The following is a 25,692-nucleotide window of genomic DNA, read 5'->3' as shown; positions in this document are numbered from 1 at the left end:
TTTTTAATAAATACAACACATTCCCAAAGTCATGTGAAATAATCGTGTTACATAATCGTGATTTCAATATTGACCAAAATAATCGTGATTATGATTTTTTCCATAATCGAGCAGCCCTAATTCCCAGCCATATTTTTTTTGTACATTTCCATCGTAACTTAAATTTTTGAGAGAATCTCTATATTCTTGAGCAACTATATGTGCAGCCTCAAGTGTGTGCGAATCAATTTAAGTTAATGGCCATACCGACCTTCTGACAAGATCTAGATGCTCATGATGAACATACCAATCTGTACATGTAACACAACCATTTAGCAACTCCTAACTAGGTTAGGATACTCCTAGATCTATTAAATAATTTAGGATTGAAGACCAACTAATTTATGCACAACTCTTTCTTTATTTTAAGAATAATTTGGCTTTCACATTGTGACGAGTTACTGTAATTTTAAGATGGCAGCTCAAGGATTCTACTCATAGCTGTTCATATCCTCAGACTCAGAAATGATCAGTTTCTTTGGTAACACCCATAACACCATGCCACCCTTGTTTTTCCTCTTTTCCCCTTGCTTTCCTGACTCCAATGGTCGGTACTTGATGAACCAATCTGGTCTGATTATGACCTGATTCTGTTTACGATTTTATTTATGAGCTTGCTTGCGTTGTTCTGGGATTTCCTAATGCCCTCTGCTCGAATGCTGAGGTCAAGAGAGCCTCATAGAGGCTGTTAAACGGGTGACATGAAGCCAGAGCTCTCTTGTAATGCTACCACACCCTGGACAAACGTCATCCCAGGCCGGCTAAACATCTTGCCTTGTGCCTACTTTCACAGTTTACCAACACTATAGTATTCACTGTTTCTTCATATAATAGTCTTAAATAATGCCTTTTATTTCTTCACTTTATAGTTTTTTTTTTGTTTGTTTTTTTTAAAGATGCGGCGTTGCTGTTTCCCCCCCCTCTATACAATATTACTGCTACATGTATGGGCTGGTAACTAGAAGGTTGCTGGTTCAGTCCTTGAAAAGAACAAACCATGAGCTGACACCTTTATGCTCATTGTACTGTTTCTAAACTGTTAGCTAAGTAACTGAGAATGGATGTTCAAGAGTGCAAATAAATAAAGTTGTAGTAGTAGTGGAGAAAGAACTGTGTTATGATAGTGACAGAGTTCAGGGAAATGTGTTTCTTTCGTTTGAATGAAATGTACAATGCCATTCAATAGTTTGGGGCTTGTAAGATTATGTTTCTGAAAGAAGTCTCTTATGGTCCCCAAAAATGCTCTTATTTAATCAAAAATGCAGTAAAACAAATGTTTTCTATTTGAATAGATTCTAAAATGTGATTTATTCCTGCTGTATTTTTAGCCGCCATTACTCCAGTCTTCAGTGTCTCATGATCCTTTCTAATATGCTGATTTTTGCTGAATTCGTATTCGTATTATTGTTGAAAAAGTTTTCTGATGTAGAAACATTTTTCTCAAATGAACAGCATTTATTTGAAATATATATATTTTTTGTAACATACATGTAAAAAAAAAAAAAAAAAAACTTTTGAAAGGTAGTGTATTATACTTGCACTTGACTCTAAATAAAGCATATCAAGCATGTTAAGCATATTGTTGTTGTCCCACAGGATTCTGGGATTGTAGTGGAGTCATTCAAGTCGGGGTTTGAACCCCCGGTTGATTTCCCTTTTGAGGACTTCAGTCAGAACATCCAGCGAACAGGATCAGATGGCACTATTGGGACCCCCAAAACAGAAGGAGGCAAACCGGACCCCAAACCTGCAATTAGCAGGACCAAAAACAAACTCTGGCTTTTTGGGAAGAAACCCAAGGTGAGTTTTACAAACGCTTTTCATTGTTCAACTTCTGTTCCATTTTAAGGCTCATTTGTTAAGAATAGGTGATAAATTAAGAGCCCACATGACCGCCGGGCTCTCTGCTTTGTCTTGTGTGAATAGTAAAGGATTATATGACTAGGTAAAACTTTAACTTCTGCTTTCAGACCTATGCTGTCAGTACCTACAAACTTCCTGACCTTGTTGTCTTTTTTTAGAACATTACTTCAGATTTTTCCTTCCCTTAAAAGCAGTTCTTGTTTTTAAAAACCCTTCATTTGAATGATGTAATGAAAGTTAAAACTTGCTTCTAAGCGGGCCCACACGGAATCTGCACCTGAAGAATTCAGCAGAAAACTCCAGATTTCCACAGATTAGTGCCCTTCATTGAGAAGCAAACGTGATTGTGAGAGGTAGTAGGCTGCGCTGATTGACGTGACTTTTTTTTTTTGAGAGTGAGATATTTAAAAATGACTAAAATAAAAGTGACTAGATTAAGGAAACCATAAAAATCTGCAAAAATTATTTATAGCTATTAAAAGTAGTTCATTTATTTACTTGGGTACTATCGGTATTTATTTATTTAGCTCTATTGTTGAATGATGTTAAATTGTTTATGTAATGATTTGTGTACAATACAATTGATAAAGCAATATTTTCTCCCATCTTTTAGTGGATGTACTATAAGAGAAGTTGTTCTATTTGTATTGTAAACCTTAAATAAAAGTTAAGAGGTGAATATTTTATATTTTATAATGTTTTCAGTTCCAATACTCTTAGATCTTTTTAATACATTTAGAACCCTTCCGCATAATCCTGCAAAAAAAGTCTGCAGATTCCATGTGGCCCTGCTTATAAGCAACATTTAACAAGATAGACTTCATTAAGTCAAACGATCATCGTTTTGTGTGTTCGTTTGTTTGTGTTTGGATATTAGTTCACCTCAAGTCTTTGTTGTCCCAGCTTCCCCCATCCAACCCTCCTCCTTCCCTCCCAAGTTTTCCCTCTGGCCATTTCCAGTCTCCTAAATTCCCAAAAGAGCGGATGGCTAACCCTCTATCTGAAAAGAGAAATGCAAAATCTAAGATCCCATCCTTCCGAACTGTGAAAAGAGGGGTAAGAGTCGACCTGGTGTGTTGTGGGTTTGCCGTGATTATGACATTAGCGCTTGCCGTTTGCGCTTGGGCCGGTTTCTCTCACCCAAGGTTTAGCTAATTCCGATTGTTTTGAGTGAAGGAAGAAAGCTTTATCTGGGTCCAAAGAGCTGTGCCCATAATTTTAGCTGTGGGGTTAAACTAAAAGTTTGATTTGCTGCGTAAAGCAGTAGAACACGGTGGTGGGAGTGTTGGGTGGGTGATTTTGAATTTCTTCTTGCTTTATTTTTAAAAGCACATTCAAGCTTGCATATTACTGAACACAGCTCAGTAGCTCTTTTCTGTAAACCTGTTCACACTGACGTTGATTTTAAACTTTTGTGCTTGCCATGTCACACCTGAACTCTCATTAGCTGTCTCCATCCAAAGTTGAGAATTTAACTTATGCGTAAAATTGTAATATCGCATTAAAAAACATTTGCGAATAAAGCACCATTTCCATCCAGTGAGCCGAAGAGAACAAAATAGACAACTTCCACTAAAACTGCCACTGCATTTCAGAACAACCAAAACAGCATTACAGTGTGATCTGCTGGTTGGTCCAGTTATCACAGTCATGTGACTTTTTTGATGCGCATCGAGGAATTTATTCTTTAAATGTTTCATCTTAATTTATGTGCATGTTTTAAGATTTAAAATATACAACTCAATTGAGAGCACAAGTTTTTTATGCACATTTTTAGATTTTTTAAAAAAGCAATATCCCAAATGTGCATAAAATAGGTGGATGGAAACATGGCTATGGATAGATACCGCATCACACCACTGCTAAAATGTGCTGTTGCTCATTGAAAATGTATGACTTGTAATTACAAATCGCTGTCATTGTGAACACGCCATAAAACAGACTTGAGAAGCAGAACACCGGGAATAAATGCACAAATATTAGGGGATTTTTCGTCTGAATATACATTGCGTTTAGTCTGGGAGATTCACTGTTTTGAAAAACTCTCCTTTGAAGATCTTTTAAATCCTGAACGAAGCTTTTTTGGATAAATACCAAACTGATTTTGTTTACTAGCAATGTTTAACATCCAGCTGTAAATCTCTTTGTAGAAAAATGCGCATCCAAGTCATTTCAATTATCTCCAAAGAGTACCAGTCCATCTTTTTCTAAACAACAGAGCGAACGATGACCGCTCGCATACAGTTTGAGGACGCAGGGAGATTTTTTTTGACAAGGTTTAACATTTGTAAATGTCTTTTTAACCATCTGGATACAACTGTTCAGAAATCTCACAAGCGTCATCTTTGTTGTCCAACATTTTCTTTGCTAAGTTTAGTGGTACATCATCGTCAGTGCAACAAACCCACTGAATGTTTCAAATTTACTATAGAAGCATATTGGATTGCCGTCATCACTCAAATCAACTGATTCAGAAACCACATCAAGGCCTACCTCTGTAAAACCATATGCCATTATTACCTGCTCCTACCTAGCTTAAATGTAAATATTGAAAACAAAGATGAGGTTGTTGTGAGGTTTCAGGCTTTTTTGTGGTATTTTTCTTTTGTGGTATTAACAATGTTAGACTAACATGAGCTAGAACTACAGTAGGTCCGACCTAGATTAAGACCTGGTTTATCGTGACTAAATTCTGTGTGACCGTGACTAAAATCGTCAGTCAAAATACGTTCGATTGACTGATGTTGATGAGCGATTTGTTGTCTTTGTTTTTTTGGAATGGCGTGACTTATCCTTAACCTCTCAGTGGTCTTTAAAGCTGGTAAGTGATGTGTGTTTTGGACTGCTGTAGTATAGAAATGAGGTTTGAGAATAGACTTTGAGTGTTTAGTTGTAGGATGCTGTGACTGCAATGAAACCCCCTCCTTCTTCATGCCGTACAGCTTAAAGATGTCTTTCTTATAGTGTTGCTTAATGTTTATAAACCTTCAGTTTAATTGCAAAATTGGAATGTATGCAAACTAATGGGCCCATTAAGCTCTAGGAAGGACATATCTCTTAAGAGCGACTGTTTATACCATGTGCACTGTGTCTGGGTGCTTTGCTTTCAACCAATAACCTATATTTGTACAGGCGCCAACACTAGAGGATCTCAGCCATCTTCCCCCTGAACAGAGACGCAAAAAACTTCAACAGAGGATTGATGAGCTGAACAAAGAACTACAGAAAGAAATGGACCAAAGGTGGTTAAAGCGTGCTGCTCCCTTTCTTTTTTTCGAATTCCTTCAAATGAGCAGAAAAAACTGAATTGTATTCCATACTTAAACCCATCTAATGCTGGGGAATTGTTTTAATTAAGCATAACAATATTAATTTATTTTAATGTATTATTTATTTACATTTTTAAAGGGTTAGTTCCCCCAAAAATGAAAATCATCCCATGATTTACTCACCCTCAAGTCATCCTAGGTGTGTAACATTCTTCTTTCAGACGAATAAAATCTGAAAATTGTGTAAATTTGAAAAAAAAACATTTGAAAAGTTATATTAAAAAAGTCCAAGCATTATAATGGCAGTGAATTGTGGTTTTTGAAGTCCTTGAAGTCCAAGTCCATCTATCCATCATATACCTGCTCCACACGGCGTGTGGTGAGTTTGTGTAAGAAAAATATCCATATTTAAAACTTTAAAGACTAAAATAATTAGCTTCCAGCGGATCACCGTATGCATCAATTTACGGTGAAAGAGTACCCACTGGCCCTTGACACATGCGTATTGACGAACATGGAAGCACAGAGGATAGAGCAAAACAAAACACCAGTCATGAATTTTTAAAGAGAAATGGCGGAGGATTTCGATATAAGAGGGGCTTAAGTTTGTTGTCCAGCCCTATCCGCGAGAGGCGTCAAAGCTTGCCATGCTTCTATACATCGCGTCAGGGGAAACTCTTTTGCCGTAAAGTCGAATTGCATACGGCTTAGTTATTTTAAGGCTCTAAGGTTTTAATTATGGATATTTTTCTTACAAACACCCATTGCTTTGCTTCAGAAGGCCTTTATTAACCCCCCGGTGCCGTGTCGAGCAGTTATATGATGGATAGATGCACTTGTATGGATTTTAAATTACGAAACAACAAATCACTGCCATTATAAAGCTTGGAAGAGACAGGACTTTTTTAATGTAACTCCGATTTTATTCATCTGAAAGAAGAAAGTCACATACACCTAGGTTGACTTGAGGGTGAGTAAATCATGGGTGAACTATGGGTGAACTATCCCTTTAAGTTTGTTTGCATCGATGCATATACCTTTTAAAACCTATTAAATAGCTAGAGAATAATATCTCAAAATCATAATTGTCCTTGTCACAGAGATGCTCTTAACAAAATGAAAGATGTCTATGAGAAGAATCCTCAGATGGGAGATCCTGGAAGTCTCCAGCCCAAGATTTCAGAGACCATATGCAATATGGAGAAACTCCGCTCTGAGATCCATAAAAATGAGGTAACCTTCCCAGAGGAATGACTTATTGTTGCAGTCTTATAAGGAAGCACAGCCTCCGGGAATGTACATCTGGATAAATTTGACATAAAACAGCTGAGCAGCTCTGTGTGCCACTGCCATCTAGTGGAGGAATGGACATAATGCGGTTGCTGCTTCACATGAAATGCTTGACAATGCAAAATTATTTGGACATGTATCGCTCCTCAACCGTCTCTCTCCATCTCAGAGTTGGCTGGCAGAGGTTGAAGGGAAGCATGGATCCCGTGGTGAGCGGCGGCCCAGTGCGGATGTGAACCACCACGCACCCCACGGCAGAGAGAGGTTTGTATTTCCTGATTACATTATAATATGTCCCGTATACAGTCGTACATTTTATGAGTGCCTGAACTGTGTGTAAACCCACTCGTAGAAGAGCTATTGAGCTGTGCTTGCTGTTGAGTAGAAAGGCACAGCAGCTATTAAAAGAGGTTGATGGGATATAAGTAGTCATGCAGTTGTCCAGAACCTAACCAGAAAATCATTAAATGTTAGGACAGATTTAGTAAAATTCAATATCATAATATCCGACATGGTAAAATGTATATTAAATAATAGTGATCATTTTTGTATAATCCATTGAAATATCATACTGTTTTTTTTTTTGTTTTTTTATTATAAACTTTATTCAGCAAAGATGCAATAAATAAAAAAGAGACAGTAAAGACAGTAAATTCTGTTCTTTTGCACTCTGAACTCTATTCATCACAGAATCCTGAAATATTAAGCAGCACAGCTGTTTTCAACATTGATTTCTGAGGGATCATGTGACACTGAAGACTGGAGTGCTACTGATGCTGAAAATTCAGCTTTGCCATCACAGGAATAAATTAGACTTTTCAAATATATTCAAACAATTATTTTAAATTGTAATATTTCACAATATTACAGTTTTTACTGTGTTGCTCGATCAAAAAAATGCAGCATTAGTGAAATCTCATAATATTTTTTTTTTATCATGATGTACGCAAACCAAAAGATATACAACTAGTATCAGTGCAACAGCAGCTTTAGCTGCAAACAAAACATGCCAACCGTCATACCGTCAGTGCTTTGTGCTTCCACACGTCACACCGCTGCCTCTGAACATAAAGGCCACTTTGATGCATTGCCATTGTTTCTTTCATGTGTGTCTTTCAGCCCTGAAGGCAGTTACACAGATGATCACAGTCAGGAGCATCGGTCTCCACCACAGCCAGACCCACACGAATTTGATGACGAGTTTGACGATGACGATCCTCTCCCTGCCATCGGCCACTGCAAAGCTCTCTACTCTTTTGATGGTACAAAAACAGCTTGCTTTAATGTTTCTCGTTTAGAATGAGTTGAGCTCTGTTCACAACATGTGTGGTGTAATGTTGGTTATAAAGAGCCATAAAAAGAGTTTACCAACCGATTCTGCCCACAGGAATTACTATGCAACAAAATTAAAAATGTTTTACTAAATAATTCATTTCTCCCAATTCCCCACCTGCATTTATATATATATTGTGTATATATAAGTTGCCAGCCACTGCCAGCATTTTTGATGGCCCCCAGAATCTTTTATGAATATCTGAACATGCAATATCAAAAGAAAGAACAGAGCCTTTGCTATTAAACAAAAACCCAGTTTTATTCTAGCTTCATGCTTTCTTTTTTGATCAACCCTTGAATATGGGTAAGTTTCATTAAAAAAGCAACAATTTTAGCAAAAGCTGAGATAATAGTGTTTTTTTCTGTCAAAGACTACATGCAGATCAGATTCAGAATGATGATTAAAACACAGATTGAGTAGATCGAGTCCCTCAACATCCCCAAAGCTTCACAGTCCTAAAGCTGTTTCATTCAGTAACATTAGGCTTTTGATTTATATGCTCTTTAATGTTGATGATCACATTATTTTCCATATGCATATGATTACATATGATATCGCTTGTTTCTGCATCTTCTTCTCATGTGTTTAGATCAGGACATTCAGTACTCTTTCAGAAGATGTGTCATAGCGCCCTCCATCGTATAACAGTGAAAACACAGAAACTCTGAAAATTCTGTTTGCCGGGGAAGTGTTGTCTCTCTAATAACAGAACATTCTGTTTTTGGTGGGGAAAGAGTTGAGAGTTAATAATTTTCTGTGGTAATCAATATGATCCCTACAATTCTGTCGACACAGCTTAACTTGTAAAGAACCTGAAACAATTCTGTAGAAAACCTTTGCAGATAGTTTCTGTGTTCATTTATATGACTTCTCTGCCTGTTAAAGTCAGGGCCATTTCCTCAGAGGTGCTTCCTCAAAAATTGGATGAGAAAATAATCCATATTACAAAAATATAACAATGCAAATATTACAAAATGTGACATTTAAAAAGTGTATAAATTAATTGTTTTTCGAAAGCAACATTGTCCAACAGCGACACCAGCAGATAAAGTTACAGCGGGAGTTCTTTGATATTATTTATATATCAAAGTACATATATATTTTGATAAGTTAGTCTCTTGCCTCCCCTAAGCCCATTGATTTTTAACAGACCCCCAAAGCGAGCGATGGGTTTAGTGGGGGGTAATTGAGAATGAAAGGTGGATGTTACGTGAGAGAAGGCAATGCCTCCATCATGATATGATTGATTATGATTGTGCGTGTTCAGTTTGTTCTGAATTAGCAAAATGATGGCATTAATGGAAGAATAATTCAAAGATAAAGAAAAGACTCACACACTTCGATATCACCGCTTTGTCACATCAAAATCAAACTTGAAATGGCCTGAAAACATGATGACTGTGGGGGGTTTAGAGAGCGATCAGCTTAGTGAAGTTAAAGGTACATCTTCGTTCACTGAGCATGAAGATCCGAAAATAAGTTGTCTATTAAAAAGAACAGTGTAACATCTTTTCACAAAAAAAATATATATATATATATTTTAATTATTACTGCCTTTAAGTAGCCTGACAAGCCAGACCCACATCGAGATGTTGGGTCTGGGAACACACCATTGGCGCAGGGCTGTATCCGAGGGGCGGGATAAACGGTTGTCTTTCAAATTCACTACGACCAACCAGAGTGCTATCAGTGGTAAGACAACAATCACAAGTGGGTTGTGGCGTCCCATGCGTTTTCTCACCAGCAGAGCTAGTTGATAGATTAAACTTTTGCCATATCCGGTCGGCAAAACTCTGAACACATCTTCCTTTTTTAAGAATGACTTCAGTGCCGTTCATTTTTCAAAGAAAAGCTGAACTCCAAGTCTTACAGAGTCGCGGCCAAAGCCGATTCGAAAGACCGCTGTTCACCAGTTGCAGCAGCTTTATTTTAAGGCCGCCCACTGACTCTATACACAATGTGATCGGCCTGACTAGAGTTGAGTTTTTCAAGCTCGCAAGCTAACGGAGAGTTGCTAGACGACCCTGGCTGCAAATTAGATTTGCTGCCGCTAGGGTGCATCTAGATTTTTAGGCTAGCAAGGTTTTAATAAATAGAACATTAATATTGTTAATACAACATTAACACATTGTTAATGTAAAAATACAACATAGAATTGTATTTGGTGATTTTTTATGTAATGTAATGTTTATTTAACCAGGAAAATGACGTGTAAACTTTTTTGCCGGAGGACTTTGCTGCCTCATTTCAGAACCCCGCTGCACACCACTGGTTAAGTTATTAAAAATGTGTTTGTTCCTCAGGCTCTAACGAAGGCACGCTGGTTATGAACGAGAACGAGGTGCTGTACGTCATAGAAGAAGATAAAGGCGACGGATGGACGCGGGTGCGGAAACATAGCGGAGTGGAGGGCTACGTCCCCACGTCCTACGTGGAGATCACACTGGAGAAAAACAGCAAAGGTGCGGTCACCTACATATGACATCACCCACGGCAGCGCCACCTAGTTAAGACATCATACAGAGGAGAGTGTGTGTCAGATTTACCGTGACTCATCAAGTGCAGCTCGGCTGACTGCCATATGCTTTTGTTCACCGTGTGAGCCCAAGGACAAACACACACTGTCGAAAGTGACTATTTCCTCTGCACCGTGACTTTGCTGCAGCGGATCAACTTGTAGATTTTTATTGCTTTTTAATATGCTTTTTTAATCAGTTTTATATCATTGGAGCAAAACTGAACAAAATGCATAGGCTCCTTTGTTTGTCTGAGAGATGATTTGCTCATTATAATCGTGAGAGAACCCTTCACACTTTAATCAGCTCTTAATTGTTGAGATTTCAGTTTTTTTATACATGTTGAAACTAAAGTACACTCTACTTGGATCATCTCTGCATTGTTACTACAGTCCAATCATTTGTTCTATTCGGTATGAGGATACATTGATGTACTTCTGAACTTTTAGTTCATGCAGTTTCCAGTTCTTCTTCTTCTTCTTCCACCTTTCCTTGAAGTGTTATCCCCTCGCTGCTAAATTTCCCCTCATCATAGCGCCAAACCTGTTTCACAAGAGTGCTACTCTTCTCGTTAATCTTGTTGTGTCACAACCTCCTTTTGAATTGGTGAGCTGAAATTAAAAGTATATAATAAAAACAATCCAAGAACCTTGCGTAACTTCAGAGCCGCTCTCCGTTTGGCTGGCTCACTAGCGCCCTCTATCTTTTTTTCCTCTGTCGCTGGTCAAGCTTTGTTGTCGGTGGACCTGTCAATGACTCTGTCCTCTCTTTTCTCTCTGTGGCTACAGGTTCCTGATTGGATGAGTGGGGTTCTGTGGTGTTTGGTGGACGGGACTCACTGCTGTGGGTCTGTTAGTGGGGCGATTTTAAGACCGAGATTGTGTTGGGGCAGGTTGCATGATTGCATGCTGTTTGTGTCATGGCCATTAACATCATTCCATTGCAGCAAACGTTCCAGGGATATCATGGGAGAAAGACGAGCAATAACGGAGAGCCCAAAGCGAGTCGTTGCCTGGCACTAACATATTCGGGGGAATGTTTTTACTTGTACCATCATTTCATGTTCATCATAACAAGCACCTGCATGATCCGCAGCCTTCCGTTCCTCATTCCGTGCTGACCAATTGATCCCTTAATAGGTTTAACCACTTTTGTCTTGTTTGTGTGTCCGTTTCTCTTTTGACTGTTTCTTCGTCGATGCATTCCATGTTAACCATGATATAAATCTCAAACGCATGACCAATCAGAATAGAGGAAGCATGGTGCAACAGTCCCCACAGCAACATCCTCCCGCTGGCCCCGCCCCCTTTGCACAGTCTGGTGGATGGAAGGAGCCTGGTGCAGTTCTGCATTTGACCAGCAGGGGGACCCAACACCGTATAAAACAAGCAGAGAACATGCCAGCGAGGACCCATGAACACCAAGCCATCATCTCTGCCTTAATTACAGGCCTCTGTATGGAAACTAAAAGCATATAGGGGTCTGTCTGAATCTCTGTGCCCAAAAAAACTGCTCGTTCTTGGGCTGCCAGCTCATTTCTTGTCCATCTCCTGGTTTCACATGTGCAAGAACATGCTCACTGCCTCCTAACAAGGACCACACGTCTCCAGAATCCGATCTCAAGTGCGTGTATTTGTGAATGTGATTCTTACATATAAAACTGTGTATGCGTATGGATGCATATATGCATATGTATATACCTAGTTAGTTTTTATTATTAAACTATGTATTAACATCTTTATTTCAGAATGAATGTTTTTATTGTGACTTTTTCTCTAAGGGTTTTTTTTTTTTTTTAACCAAGCGAGTGACTTTCAGGCTTTGCTTTTAAGAACCGTGCCGTACTCTTTTGTAACCAGTTCTTCTTCTTGTCTGAACTCTGTTCTCAGTAGGACCCTGGTCTTAACCGATGCACTTTTTACCCTGTTGCATTTGAATTGGATTATTAGGGAGTGAATGATGTCAGATGAATGCTTGCTTTGGTGTGAATGTGTTGTACAGCGAGACAACGTTGACCACTATATTCTGGGGTTTGTGTTGGAACAAGAGCAACAGAGAAATAAATACTTATGTCTGTTTGTCTCGTTCATCCTGCCTGTCATTTATCAGTTCTTCACACTTTTGTGTTTAGCCTGCTGTATTTTGCATTCCTACAGTGTACATTTTATTTTGCTGTTTAAAAAAAAAAAATTATCAGTAGCTAAAGTTTCTAAACTGCAAATACTGTGTATGCAATGCAGCAAGGAACGCACACACATTGCTGAGGACATTCCATAGGCATAATGGTTTTTAAACTATACAAACTGTACATACTACCCTTAAACCTACCCATCACAAGAAACATTGTTTAGTATTTTTTTAAAGCTATTTTAACATAATGTCCTGAATTGAAATGTCCTCATATTTCATGTTTACGCCGTAATACCCGTGTCATCATTATACACATTTGTGTCCTCATAAATCACAAAACACACACACATCATTCAAAAGTTTGGGGTCAGTAAGATTTTTCATTATAGGGTCACTAAGGCTGCTTTTATTCAATTAAAAAAATTGTGAAATATATTTTTACAGTGTAAAATAACTGTTTTCTATTTTTAAAGGTAATTTATTCCTGTCATGGCAAAGCTGAATTTTTAGCCGTCATTACTCCTGTCACATGATCCTTCAGAAATCATTCTAAAATGCTGATTTGATGCTTATGATTTTTTTATTATTATTATCAGCGTTTTAAAAACAGCTGTTCTACTTTGTGGATTTTTTGGGGAAACTTTAATGAATAGGAAGTAAAAAAGAACAGGGTTTATTTGAAATACAAATCTTTAATTAGAAAATAAATTATAAATATCTTTACTGTCACTTTGATCAATTTAATGCATTCTTGCTGAATAAGAAAAAAATCTCACTGACCCCTAAACGTGTATATGAAAACTGTAACAATTAAAAATCATTTATTCGATATTTATTTAATATTTTGCAGAATATTTCATTTATGGGTGACTTATTTACAGGACAATAATACTTAATACAATATATTACACAAACTAGCCTTCACATGCGTTCACTAATGATGATTATGTACATTCTTTTCCATGTGGGATTTTTAAACCGATCAACACTGCTTTGACCAGTGGCTTTCATGACATTTCTAAAAGTGTAGAAACTTTACTTTCTCCTGTTCCTTCATAGCGCTGAATTTGTATTCCATCAATCCAGTCCTCTCTTATCCATCACTTCATGCCAAGTGATTGACCCCATACATACACCACGTGAAGTGTTCTCTCCGCCTCCACCTTTATCTTTATTTCTCAGGGTGGATGATGTATTGGCCATTAGATATATTCTACGTACCGTTCCTTCTTTTCTTGAAGGCAAAACAGGTACCTGCCCATTTCACCAATCATAAGTGTGGAGCACAACACACCTCAGGAAGGTGCATATGGATATACAATATACAAGTGCCATTTGTGCTCATGAATGGCTTCCAACTTGCAAGCAGCACTTGATCGTGTGAAGCTCACGTTCTGTTAGAGAATATCCTTTTTTTTTTTTAGGTACAGACGGCCTTTGGCCTGCCTCCAGAGAGGTTCGGACAGTTTCTGCTTGCTCAGTGTCTAATATACTGTACAAAGTGTCTCATTCAGAGTTCTGTGTGTTTGACTTGAGGCTCAAGTTTTCTGGACAGGGCTGTGAGGATGAGTTTGAATTTGTCGTATCGCTCCGTCTGGTCCACGGCCGCCCCCCTGCTGCCCCAGAGCAGGCGCAACTGGAAATCAGTCCTCAAGATCTCCAACATGTCATCATTAGGTTGGAAGTCTGGAGAGAAAATTAAATATTATTGAAGTCGCCATGAAATCAACAGTGTTAACCCCCCCTTCCCCTCGAAACCATGTCTGTTCTCTTCATGATGTGTCTCGGAGGAAAGTTGGGACTAAATATCCCCCACAAATGGCAATTCAGATCTACTTCTATTTAGTTACCAATGCCCAACTTCCAACGATCCAATCAATTTGACAAAATCAAGTCCCGTCCTACATATTTTCTCATTCCAGAAGGTATGTTTGACTTTATGCAGTGCTGCCCATGCCGACTTGCCGGTGTTCTGTCGATTTGTCCTACCTTGTCAGATTTTGCTACCTCCCATTAAAACAATAGGTAGCACAATTCGACAGCAAAAAATGCTGCCTATCAGATTGTACTACCAGCATCATATTCATCTGATTTGAGGCTTTATAAATATCCATACCTACCCCTACCCTTAAAACTATGTAAATATTTTAAATAAATAAATATTAAATATGGATGTAAAATGCTACCTATCAGATTGTGCTACCAGAATCATATTAATGTGATTTGCTTTATTAATATCCATTAATATCCATACCTACCCCTATCCCTACCCTAAACCTACCCTTAAAATGTAAATATAAAAAATAAAAGATATTGATGTGGGCATGCGCAGTAAGCCTTGGTAGGACAATCTGACGGGTAGGATGAAATGTCAGGACACCGGTTGGAAATTTTGTCTGACTTGAGACGGTGCATTCGTCACGTCACTGTGACGTATGGCATCAGAGTATCGTGAGAGCGATTCGAGATTCCTGAGCGGCTGCACAAGCTCTGAAGACAACACAGCCCATTCCATGATTGGCCGGATTCAGCGCATGACAATGATGACGTGTGTTTCGTGTTTATTCTGACACCTTCAGTTCCGCTAATGCTCACAAATCTGTTTTTATAACAGTAAAAACTCTTTTCATGTAACCATAATGATATATTGTCTAACAAGAATATGTAGACCCACTTTATAATTAAAGAGTATAGGCTTATGTTGTACTTATTCTTGTACATATAGAGCTGTTTTAAGCAGTACATGAAAAAAAGTGTTTGTGTTGCTTTATGAAATGTCTGTGTATTTGACAAAGATTGCATCTAATCCACTTCGTCTGTGATAAAGTATGCCAAAAAAAGGGCGATCATCACTACGAGAAGCAGAAAGTGTCCGACTTGACACTTGACATTTTCAATTCGGCCCGATGATTGATCTGCCGCAGCGCTGCATGAAGTCAAACACACCTAATATGTCACAATACGAAAGCAAAAAGACTATCGCAACTTCCGTTTCATGCCGACTTTAAAGAATACATTTTGGTAACACTTAAAAATACATTCTAATGTTTTGCCATTAACTAATGCATTAGGTGTCATAAAATAATGAACAACAATTTATTATTTAGATTACGGTTAAAAATATACTGTATTGTTCATTGTAAATTCATGTTTGTTCATACTTTAGCTAATGTTAATTTATACAATTTGAAATCCTAAAATTGTATTAGTATACTGCATACAGAAATAAACCTAAATTAATCCATGCTATGTATTGTTCATTATTAGTTAAAGATACAAAATTGTAAAGTTGCTTTAGTGTAACCCTTTTTTTTTCTCTTTTACATGTTTTAGTTCATTTTAATTTATACGTTTTTTTGTTTTTAAGTTTAGTACAACATGTAATTGTTATATTAACAACCAGTCTGTAACTGTACTGTACATGACTAAAGTAATGATGACTTGTTCAGTAGGTGAATCGTGTTCATTTAGTAACTGGTCTAAAAGATTTCTTGGACTGATTGAAATTGATAATGTCTTTTTGAGTGATTCTTTTAAAGAACAAGCTGGCGTAACTAGTAGGGCTGGGTTTTGACACAAATTTCACCATTCGATTTCGATTAATTTGGATATATATCAGCTACAATACATGGTACATTTTCTCAAGGAAAACAAATCTCTGGGATTGTTTGTATACAAACACTTGTTACAATCAATGTTTTGTTTTTATAATAATAAAGTTATAATATTAACTTTACAATTACATAATCATATTTCTACTCCAATTCATTTTTTGAAATGTAAACATTTAAATGGTGGCTGTCATAAAAACTTGCCAGATTTATTGCATTAAATATTGAAGAACATTAAAAATGATAATGAATAGCCTTTGTAATATGGTGCATATATTTATCAAAATGCTCCTCTCTAGAGTTAATTTAATAGCTGACTAACATATTTATAGTCACTGGATATGGCTCTTCTGAGGTAAATGCGACGTTACTGACGTCTTTCCACGGTTGAAACGAGTACTGCATCTTTTAACACACTTTCAGATGCTCATTCATGTTTATTTCACACTGTAACTGGTATTAAGGTGGAAGAGAAGATCAGTTCACATGCCGCTTCTCTTGAGCTGAGCTGCGCCAGAGCGATCTCGGTATTTATGTTTTTGAATTTCGTAATTTGAAATCTTGACACTTTGTTTCATATCAATAGTAAACCCTAACCCTTTCATTCATCAACTGAAAACAGGACGACTAATCAATTCTTGGGATTTAAGAATCGATATTGTTTCGTAAAAAATCACAATCGATTAAAATCGAGAAATCTATATTTTTTACCCAGCCCTAGTAGCTAGCCAGGCCTTTTAACTTCCTGAGGGAAGGTAAAACAATTTTGGATTCTGAACAGCTCTATTGTAAATCAATCTCGATGTGTTTTTCTCACTAATTCACTTCCTGTAAAGCACCACATATTCCCCCTGAAATGACTTGTAATGTCCTTGGCTTACCCTGGAGAATCCGCTGTGCATTGCAGGTGTAGGTGTCCGCATTGCGTGCAACGGCACGAGCTCCTTCCAGATGCCGGAACATGATTTCGCAGCCTTGGTCGTTGTTCTCCCAGACGTCCATCCCGTCGAAGGTGACCGCAGGCCTCTCCATCAAGGTGAGCAGCGGCATTAGCAGAGGAACACTGACATTACTCAGTGGGATTTCAGCTGGAAAGACAAGAACAAGAACTTCAATAAAGGTGACCTACTGTATGAAGGGCATTTTAAACGTGCCTTTTGTGTCGCAAACTCACCATTTCCTTCATAGAGTCCTTTGTAGAATGGCTTCAAAGATTTCTCATAAATAATGGCGGTCTGTGTATATTTCCTTCGCAAGCTAGTCCACGTATGATCCAGTCTGGTGATCTGTTCATACAAGAAATCACACGGATTAAAGCTTGTTGACCGCACACAAGCGCAAGTCAACCGAAAGTGGCAGATAGAAGGAGCCGTTGGGTACCTGAGGCATGTCCAGTGCTTTCATTATGGAGGAAAAGGCGTAAAGATCTCCCATGGAGTCTTTCAGCTCTAGAGCGACCAGAATGATCCGGTTTAGCGTGGCTGCTCTCTCCTCCAGACTTCCTGTACACCCCAGGATATCCACAGCAACTCCAATCGCCATGGTGTTATGCCTGTTTAAGAACAATCAGCCATGAATGTTAAATGTGTGGCCTGTATGTCTGTGATTTTGGTCATTGTCACTGCAAATACAAAACTCTGATTGGTTACTTTAGCGTTTGTAAGAGATTCTCTGAAAGAGTTGTCCGCCCTTATGAATCATCAGAAATCTGTTTTATAGATCACGTGTTGACAGCGTCTGTTTACCTTTCCATGAGGTCCTGCCGCAGCTGTCTCCCATGAGGAAGGGTCACCAGCTCCAGCCCAGAGGTCACACCCATTTGACCTTTCAGCTCCTCAGAAACATTCAGTATCCTAGCAACCTGTAACATGCACACACAGCATTTACATCAAAGGTGGTAACATCCAGAATCGAAAGTATTGCACTAAAGCTAATCTGTGATTTGTGAAGGGTTTCTAAATTTGGATGTTTTTTAGTCCATAATATTGGTCCTGTGACTGACATAATCAGCCAGTTTAAGATTTCATTCCCAAATACACAAACAACAATCTGGAGCCTCTTTCAGAAGCATAAAAGAAATGTGGAGAAGTGGACAGTCACATGTTTAAGAGGCTTTCTGGGTCATTTTTAATTGGATTCATCTACATTTAGCCTCTGCTGTGAGGCACAACTGTGGTCTTGTCCTCTGGTTGGCTGGAAGAACCAGTCTTCAACCTAAAGAAAAGGCTGACTCACATAACCAGACCGTAATTACAGACCTGTCGGTCATGATTGTATTCAGTAAGTGGGTGTGGATGGCTATCCCTAGTTCTGTTTTCATCTTTCTTGATTTTCTCCTTTGTTGTTGTACGTTTCAATTTCACTTTTTCTTATTCCTCTCCATCCCATTTTTGAAAGTGAAAGCTATCAAATATACAATCTGTAATGGGTCATCTGTTGTGCAATTAATGTAGCTAATACAAGCTTTTAATATAAAAAACTTTTGTAATGTGTACAGTACTGCTCAGATGTTTGTGGTTAGTAAGTGCCGTTCTTTTGAAATGTTCCTGAAAGAAATGTATCAACTCAAATAGAAAAGTTATTTTTAATTGTAATAATATTTCACAATACTACTGTTTTTACTATACTTTTAATGAAATAAATGCAGCCTTGGTGAACATGAAACATTAAAAAAAGTCTTGACCCCAAACTTTTGAATGGTAGTGTTTATATATTTAATAATAGTTTTTTTTATCTGATCAAGGCTTTAAAGTACCGTTTTAAATATTGACATTTAATTTTCATTACCAGTAACATTTTCCTAAAACAATGTTTAAATAGCTATTTGGTTATTGCAAATTAAGGTCCAATTTGTTAACACTGGTTAATCCATAAGATATTATGAACTATACATTTAAAACCTTTGTTAATGTTGGTTGTTATTTTAATTAAAGGGATAGTTCACCCAAAAGTTGTCACCATTTACTCACCCACATGTTGTTCCAAACCTATATGAGTTTCTTTATTCTGTTGAACACAAAATATGACATTTTGAAGAATGTTGTTAACCAGACAGTTGACCATAGTATTGTTTCCCAACTATGGAAGTCATTGGCTACTGTCAACTGTTTGATTACCAAAATATCTTCTTTTGTGTTCAGCAGAAGAAAGAAAATCGTACAACTTGAGGGTGAGGAAGTGATGACACAATTTTCATTTTGGGGCGAACTATTCCTCCTTTAATGCATTATGAACAAACAAATGAATAACGAGTAATGTATGCATTAAGTAATGTTACCAAATTTAATTTTGATTTTATGTTGCTTACCTGGCAGTCTGCTTGCAGGATGTGTTTGGCGATGGTCTTTGGATCCTGAGTGACGAGCAGCTCTTTGGCTTTCTTCAGCACCGTCATCTCCAGTGGTTTGTTCTCCGCTGGTAGAAGCCGGAAGTTGACGTCACCAGGTTTGAACGCCGATTCCGTTTCAAACACAGGCCTTTGGAAACCTTTCTTGCCATCCTCTTCTTTATCCACATCCTCCACGTTGTCTTCCTCACTGTCGTGTTCTAGGGCCTCAATGGCGTTATGGTAGGAGCTACGATCTAGTTTAATGTTGCTATTACTTCTCCTTAACTCCTCCTCAGTCTTTAGCCTCTCCACATAGCTGTTAGCATGTGAGCTATTCATTCTTTCCCAATCAGCAGGGCCGCATGGACTCAGCTCACAGTAGTTTACTTCCGGACTCGATGAGCTACCCGACTGCTGCCTTTGCTGAGATGAAGGCCGCTGTTTGTGGGGCTTTATGGGGGGGACTGGTGGGACGAGGGACTTCAGGCCCGGGGTGCAGGATACTCTCATAGTGGGAACCTTGCTGGGTTTAGGGGGCGGTTTGGGACACAGCTGGCTGTCAGATCCACGAATGGCCTCGCCAGGCTGGGTGTCAAAGGCCATTCTGCGTGGCACTGTGGGGCTCAGAGCTGGCTCACTTCCTGTTCGGAAAACTGGGGATTTGGGGCACGGCTGGTGCTCCATATGCTGAACCTGAGCCTGGGGCCTATAGCCTGAAAGCAAAGGGATTCATTCATAAACATCATCTCACCATTTTAATATCTTTTTTTAAATAGACAATATGTCGTAGATGGAAGTTTTCTTTTTGGCATTCTGCACGGCAAAGCAGATTCAGCGCTCTAGTTTCTGACACGGGCAGCAAAGCTGCTTTTTGCGCATAACCATATTTATTCCACTGACACAGGCATAAATTATCTCCATCCCCACTTTCATTCTTCTCCACAAAACATTTTATTTTGCATTTCAATCCCACGTCTCATTTCACACATTGAACGTTCAGTAACACAAAGTGGATTTCAAAGGCGGGAACGACAGCTTGACTTTGAGAATCACTTTCTCTTTGGCACAAAGTGAATGCGAGAAAGATGACTGGTTTTCAGGGCTGTCAGACGCGCATATCACCGGAGAGTTGGAGGCGTGACGGGGTATCAAGGAGGATGAGAGCTGACAGGCACTCACCGATAGGGAGGAAGCTCTCTGACTGATGGGTCTTCAGTGGCCGTCTCCTCTCCTGAACGTGGTTCAGACATGCTGGTTGACTTCCACACTTATCTTTGTTGCTGTGAAGGAGAAGGACAGGTCACTTAAAGTCTTCTCTACCAATCTTTTAGAGTAAGATGACAAAGTTGACAGCACTTTTTAATTGAGTTTTCAAAGGTTCTGTCGTGTGATGTGAATTTTTAAAATTACAAATCCCATGCAGTCTCTCAATTTATGTGAGGTCGTGCAACCTGCACAATCATTTTAATATCATTTTTAAATTGATAAGGTGGTAAGCTATTTTGACATATTGTTTCCAAAAGTTAGAGCTCCCAAATGCTGAATCTGCACGAAAAGTAAAACTTTCACTTATTTAATGCAGAGATGTGGAGATGTCACATTGCAGGACTGAATAAATGAACATATAAGTAGTTCCACATAAATAATACAAATGCCTTGAAAAATGCATTTTTTTACTTCCTGTTGGGGTGCTTATGAGCAAAACTGTCAAGGATTTCCAGGAGTTTGCGAATCACCACGAGACCCAATCATTGCTGACAAAATTATATACATGTTATGGTATAGATTTTAGGGTAATTTGTCAATTCATGACTAGTCATTTGTCAAAATTGCCTAAAAATATTCGAAACTATTTCATTCACATGAGCTAAATTGGTAACACTTTACAATAAGTTTCCATTTGTTAACATTAGTTAAATACATTAGTTACCATGAACCAATAATTACAAATAATTCTAGTCATTTAATCCTTAATGTTAATTTCAACATTTACTAGTACATGATTACAATTTTAAAGTTGTATCTGTTAATTTGATTTAATCTGTTAATTATTTAATGAACCTGAACTGACATGAACTAAAAATAAACTGTTGTATTTTTATTAACTAACGTTAACAAAGATGAATAAATATTGTAACAAATGAATTGTTCACTGTTAGTTCATTTTAGTTAATTAACTAACATTTACTAATGGGACCACTAAATATGTATTTTATATTTTCCTGTAGTCAAGTGTTGAAAATATGAAAGGAACGAATTATGAGCCTCTTTTTTTGGACGGCTAAATTACATGCATTACAAATTGGCTAAATACACTTTCTATAATGAGTAAATGTTCAATCCTATTATGAGTAAAACAATCTCTCCTATTTCCTCACATTTGTGATTCAAATTTGTGATTGGCGGTAAAGTGTGGCAATGAATAATTGTGGAAAGGGCCATAGGGTAGTGTTTCTCTCACCTGAGGAGATTCCCACGGCTGAGGGTGTGATCCTGGGTGTGTCCGTTCATGATATTCAGACTCAACCGTTTGGAAGGCAGGCTCTTTCTCTCGGAGTATCCCGCCTCTACACGTATATTTCCAACTCCATATTTCTCCTCCAGGCATCTCAGAGGCAGAGCTCTGTTGATTGGCTGAAAGATGATCGCTCCGACAACCTCAGATATCGGCTCCCGGTTGCCCACATAGTATCGCACCAACGCGGGGACACTGTCAAATCCCTCCTTCTCAAACAGGTACTGGACACGCGAGTAGGCCTCATTCATGATCACTACTCGTTTGTTGATTTTGAAGTGTTGAGGAGTGTTCTTCCACTGGCAGGTGAGGACATAGTTTCCCGGGCTGGACAGCGAGTCTCTGATCAGAAAGTCTCCATCACGCTGGACCAGGTTTTCAGCCACCTTAAATTCAAACACACACAATTTTTATTGGTTATGTGGTAGCTTTTTTTCCCTCTTTTTTACATATATTGTATTTTCCTTTCTCCTTAGCTTCAAGTATTTTGCATGTTGGATCTTGGCCTAAACACTAGGTTGTGGTGCTCATGCAGGATGAACAAGCTCAGACATTGGAGAAAACATTTTAGGTAGTGATGCTTTTCTGCTCATACATTCTTATGTAGCTGTGTACTTCTGATATTCTGTCTAATCAGATTATGTATAAATCCTCAGCAAACATTACAGAACTAATCTTATGACAGTGATACATGACATGACCTAGATATTACTTGTTTTGTGGATCACCAGTGCATTCAAGCAGTTTAGAATGATGGACTGCCTCTCTAAACTGAACGTTTAGAATATTAATGAATCCGTATGTAAATCACTGTAGAGATCAGAAAAATTGGTGTAGAATAATACAAAAGAAAAATCCAAAAATAGCAAAATAAAAAATATACAGTATATATTGTTGTGTGTGTATATACACTATATTGCCAAAAGTTTTGGGACGCCTGCCTTTACATGCACATGCACTTTAATGACATCCCATTCTTAATCCGTAGGGTTTGGCAGCTTTAACAGCTTCAACTCTTCTGGGAAGGCTTTCCACAAGGTTTAGGAGTGTGTTTATGGGGATTTTTGACCGTTTTTCTAGAAGCGTATTTGTGAGGTCAGGCACTGATGTTGGACGAGAAGGTCTCCGCTCTAATTCATCCCAAAGGTGTTCTATCAGGTTGAGGTCAGGACTCTGTGCAGGCCAGTCAAGTTCCTCCACACCAAACTTGCTCATCCATGTCTTTATCGACCTTGCTTTGTGCACTGGTGCGCAGTCATGTTGGAACAGGAAGGGGCCATCCCCAAACTGTTCCCACAAATGTTGTCCAAAATGTCTTGGTATGATGAAGCATTAAGAGTTCCATTCACTGGAACTAAGGGGCCAAGCCCAACCCCTGAAAAACAACCCCACACCATAATCCCCTCTTCACCAAACTTTACACTTGGCACAATGCATTCAGGCAAGTACCGTTCTCCTGGCAACCGCCAAACCCAGACTCATTAATCGGATTGCCAGACAGAAGCATGATTCGTCACTAAAGAGAACACGTCTCCACTGCTCTAGAGTCCAGTGGCGGCGTGATTTACACCACTGCCTCCGACGCTTTGCATTGCACTTGGTGATGTATGCTATGTAAACCCATTCCATGAAGTTCTCTGTGCACTGTTCTTGAGCTAATCTGAAGGCTACACGAAGTTTGGAGGTCTGTAGCTATTGACTCTGCAGAAAGTTGGCGACTTCTGTGCACTGTGCCCCTCAGCATGCGCTGACCCAGCTCTGTGATTTTTATGTGGGCTACCACAAAGTTGCTGTTGTTCCCAATTGTTTCCACTTTGTTATAACACCACTAACAGTTGACCGTGGAATATTTAGTAGTGAGAAAATTTCATGAATGGACTTATTGCAACATATCACGGTACCACGCTTGAATTCACTGAGCTCCTGAGAGCCACACATTCTTTCACAAATGTTAGTAAAGCATCTGCATGCCTAGGTGCTTGATTTTATGCACCTGTGGCCATGGAAGTGATTAGAACATCTGAATTTACATTTACATTTATGCATTTGGCAGACGCTTTTATCCAAAGCGACTTACAGTGCCCTTATTACAGGGACAATCCCACTGGAGCAACATGGAGTAAAGTGCCTTGCTCAAGGACCCACGCTGGGATCGAACCAGCAACCTTCAGCGTGTCAGTTTCATGGTTTAACCCACTGGACCACCATCTCACTCAATGATTGGAGGGGTGTCCCAATACTTTTGGCAATATAGTGTGTATATATATCCTTATTAATTTTAATATATCATTATGCCTTAAGTTTATTAGTTTATATAAGATTAGATTAGTTTTACATAAGTTTGTGTCACTGTTTCATATTACTTCCCGCTATGTGTTCACGAGGAGATCAAACACTAATAAATCAATGTTAGCATAGCATGTGTGTTTGGAGCAATAGATCAGCAGTGGCACCAGGAAAAGAGTCATTAAGTCTGATTAGAATCGCTCAGTGTTTTAATGGTTGTGCTAAACAGCTTTTCTCAGGCCTGTCTTATGGCATAATAGTTTATAGTTCACAGTACAGAAATGCTCAGATAGTTATGGCTGTGCATTGTGTTTGTCCAAATATGCAGAATAAACTAATTTGACTGTGGTAGTTTCACAGGTTGCTGCCCACATTGTCGTCTAGAATTAATAAGTCTTTTACCATTCTTTTTTTTTTTCTCCTAGTTTTCCACAAAACATTACATTTTGAAGTCAACCACAGGTCATTTCACACCATTGGTCATAAAGTGATACATGTACAATCATTATATGTGTGTATTTCCTTTTCCCCTGTCTGTGGTTTGTTTGTTTAACTTCAGCCGAGCAGGTCAGACTCGTCCCGCTGAAAGACACGTGGGTAAGCACGACCTGTACTGCAGCCCACATGCTGTCAGGGGCTTTGTGAAGAGGGAAATGCTTGATCACAGGGTGTGTAGTGATCCAAGGACCACTCAAAAGAACAAATGAATGAATGTCTACAGACTCACTGCTGTTTCCTGTTAACAGTGATAGGTAATGTACTGTACGTGATGAGAATAAACAATCACCACAAATATGCATTATATTTTAAGGGTAGCATTTTAGGTATATTTATGAATATTTAGAAAGTCTAATCCAGTTAAATATATTTTTTAAGTGACTCCTTACAATATTAATATATTATTTACATATCATTCCTTTGTACTCGTAAACCAGATTAACTATAGCTATTCTAAGGTCATAAGTTCCATTGTGACTGGTATATCTGTGGTGTAAGCAGCAGTAGCATGACTCTGGATGCTGGTAGTTCTGATCATACGATGTTGCTAAAAAAATACACCTCAGGTCAAATAGCAGTCATGATTCATCACTATATTAACTGCTATTATCTGCTCTGCTACAATTGTTGATAGAGGACTTGTCAGTTTCAGGGGCATATCCTGCAAAGGAGCATGACAAAGAGGAGCCAGGGTACATGCTTTGCATTAGAGCGGATCTGTAGCTGTCAGCACTGTGGTGTCTGTCGCAATGAAAAACTGTTGATGGCTGTTTTTGAATATAGCTTAGAGTTGATGAACGGTCCAACATAAAGTGGTTAAGCACTGTGAGATGTACTTTCATTAGAGGTATTGTTAGTTTTGCTGTTTGTCAAGCTAATCCAAGGTCTTGCGGAGCTGACTACACTCTAGCATACAGTCCAGATTCCAGATTGTGTGTTTTGTTTCAATTAAATCTTTTGTTTTCCTTCATATTGGGCAAGACTGGGTGTGAATGTGGCTTTTCCTGTTCT

At 38.5% G+C, this 25,692-nt stretch overlaps 2 protein-coding genes across 8 annotated transcripts in view; one reads left to right on the top strand and one right to left on the bottom strand.

Moving 5' to 3' along the window:
• Positions 1 to 12,401, top strand: part of fnbp1l (formin binding protein 1-like) — an 80,465-nt gene extending 68,064 nt beyond the window's left edge. Inside the window, exons 9-16 of one of the 4 annotated variants that reach the window (XM_079827579.1) lie at positions 1,636 to 1,839; positions 2,806 to 2,958; positions 5,035 to 5,144; positions 6,272 to 6,404; positions 6,631 to 6,725; positions 7,581 to 7,723; positions 10,101 to 10,259; positions 11,102 to 12,400. In XM_079827579.1, the coding sequence (XP_079683705.1) occupies positions 1,636 to 1,839; positions 2,806 to 2,958; positions 5,035 to 5,144; positions 6,272 to 6,404; positions 6,631 to 6,725; positions 7,581 to 7,723; positions 10,101 to 10,259; positions 11,102 to 11,109 (1,005 nt within the window). In that variant the 3' untranslated portion in view covers positions 11,110 to 12,400. Of the gene's footprint in view, positions 1 to 1,635; positions 1,840 to 2,805; positions 2,959 to 5,034; positions 5,145 to 6,271; positions 6,405 to 6,630; positions 6,726 to 7,580; positions 7,724 to 10,100; positions 10,943 to 11,101 lie in introns of those variants that run through there. The other 3 variants (XM_079827581.1, XM_079827578.1, XM_079827580.1) reach the window with 3 other exon arrangements.
• The window catches only part of bcar3 (BCAR3 adaptor protein, NSP family member), a 70,675-nt gene continuing 57,337 nt past the window's right edge, over positions 12,355 to 25,692 (bottom strand). For all 4 annotated transcript variants that reach the window (XM_079827574.1, XM_079827575.1, XM_079827576.1 and 1 more), the window contains 8 exons: positions 21,844 to 22,283; positions 20,562 to 20,662; positions 19,362 to 20,095; positions 17,800 to 17,915; positions 17,435 to 17,606; positions 17,229 to 17,340; positions 16,936 to 17,142; positions 12,355 to 14,129 (listed from right to left, as the gene is read on the bottom strand). In XM_079827574.1, coding sequence (XP_079683700.1) covers positions 13,954 to 14,129; positions 16,936 to 17,142; positions 17,229 to 17,340; positions 17,435 to 17,606; positions 17,800 to 17,915; positions 19,362 to 20,095; positions 20,562 to 20,662; positions 21,844 to 22,283 — 2,058 coding nt within the window. In that variant the 3' untranslated portion in view covers positions 12,355 to 13,953. The remainder of the gene's footprint in view (positions 14,130 to 16,935; positions 17,143 to 17,228; positions 17,341 to 17,434; positions 17,607 to 17,799; positions 17,916 to 19,361; positions 20,096 to 20,561; positions 20,663 to 21,843; positions 22,284 to 25,692) is intronic.

Source organism: Gobio gobio (genome assembly GCF_949357685.1).
Source record: "Gobio gobio genome assembly, chromosome: 10".
Lineage (NCBI taxonomy): Eukaryota > Metazoa > Chordata > Actinopteri > Cypriniformes > Gobionidae > Gobio > Gobio gobio.
This window is presented reverse-complemented; position numbering and strand designations above follow the sequence as displayed.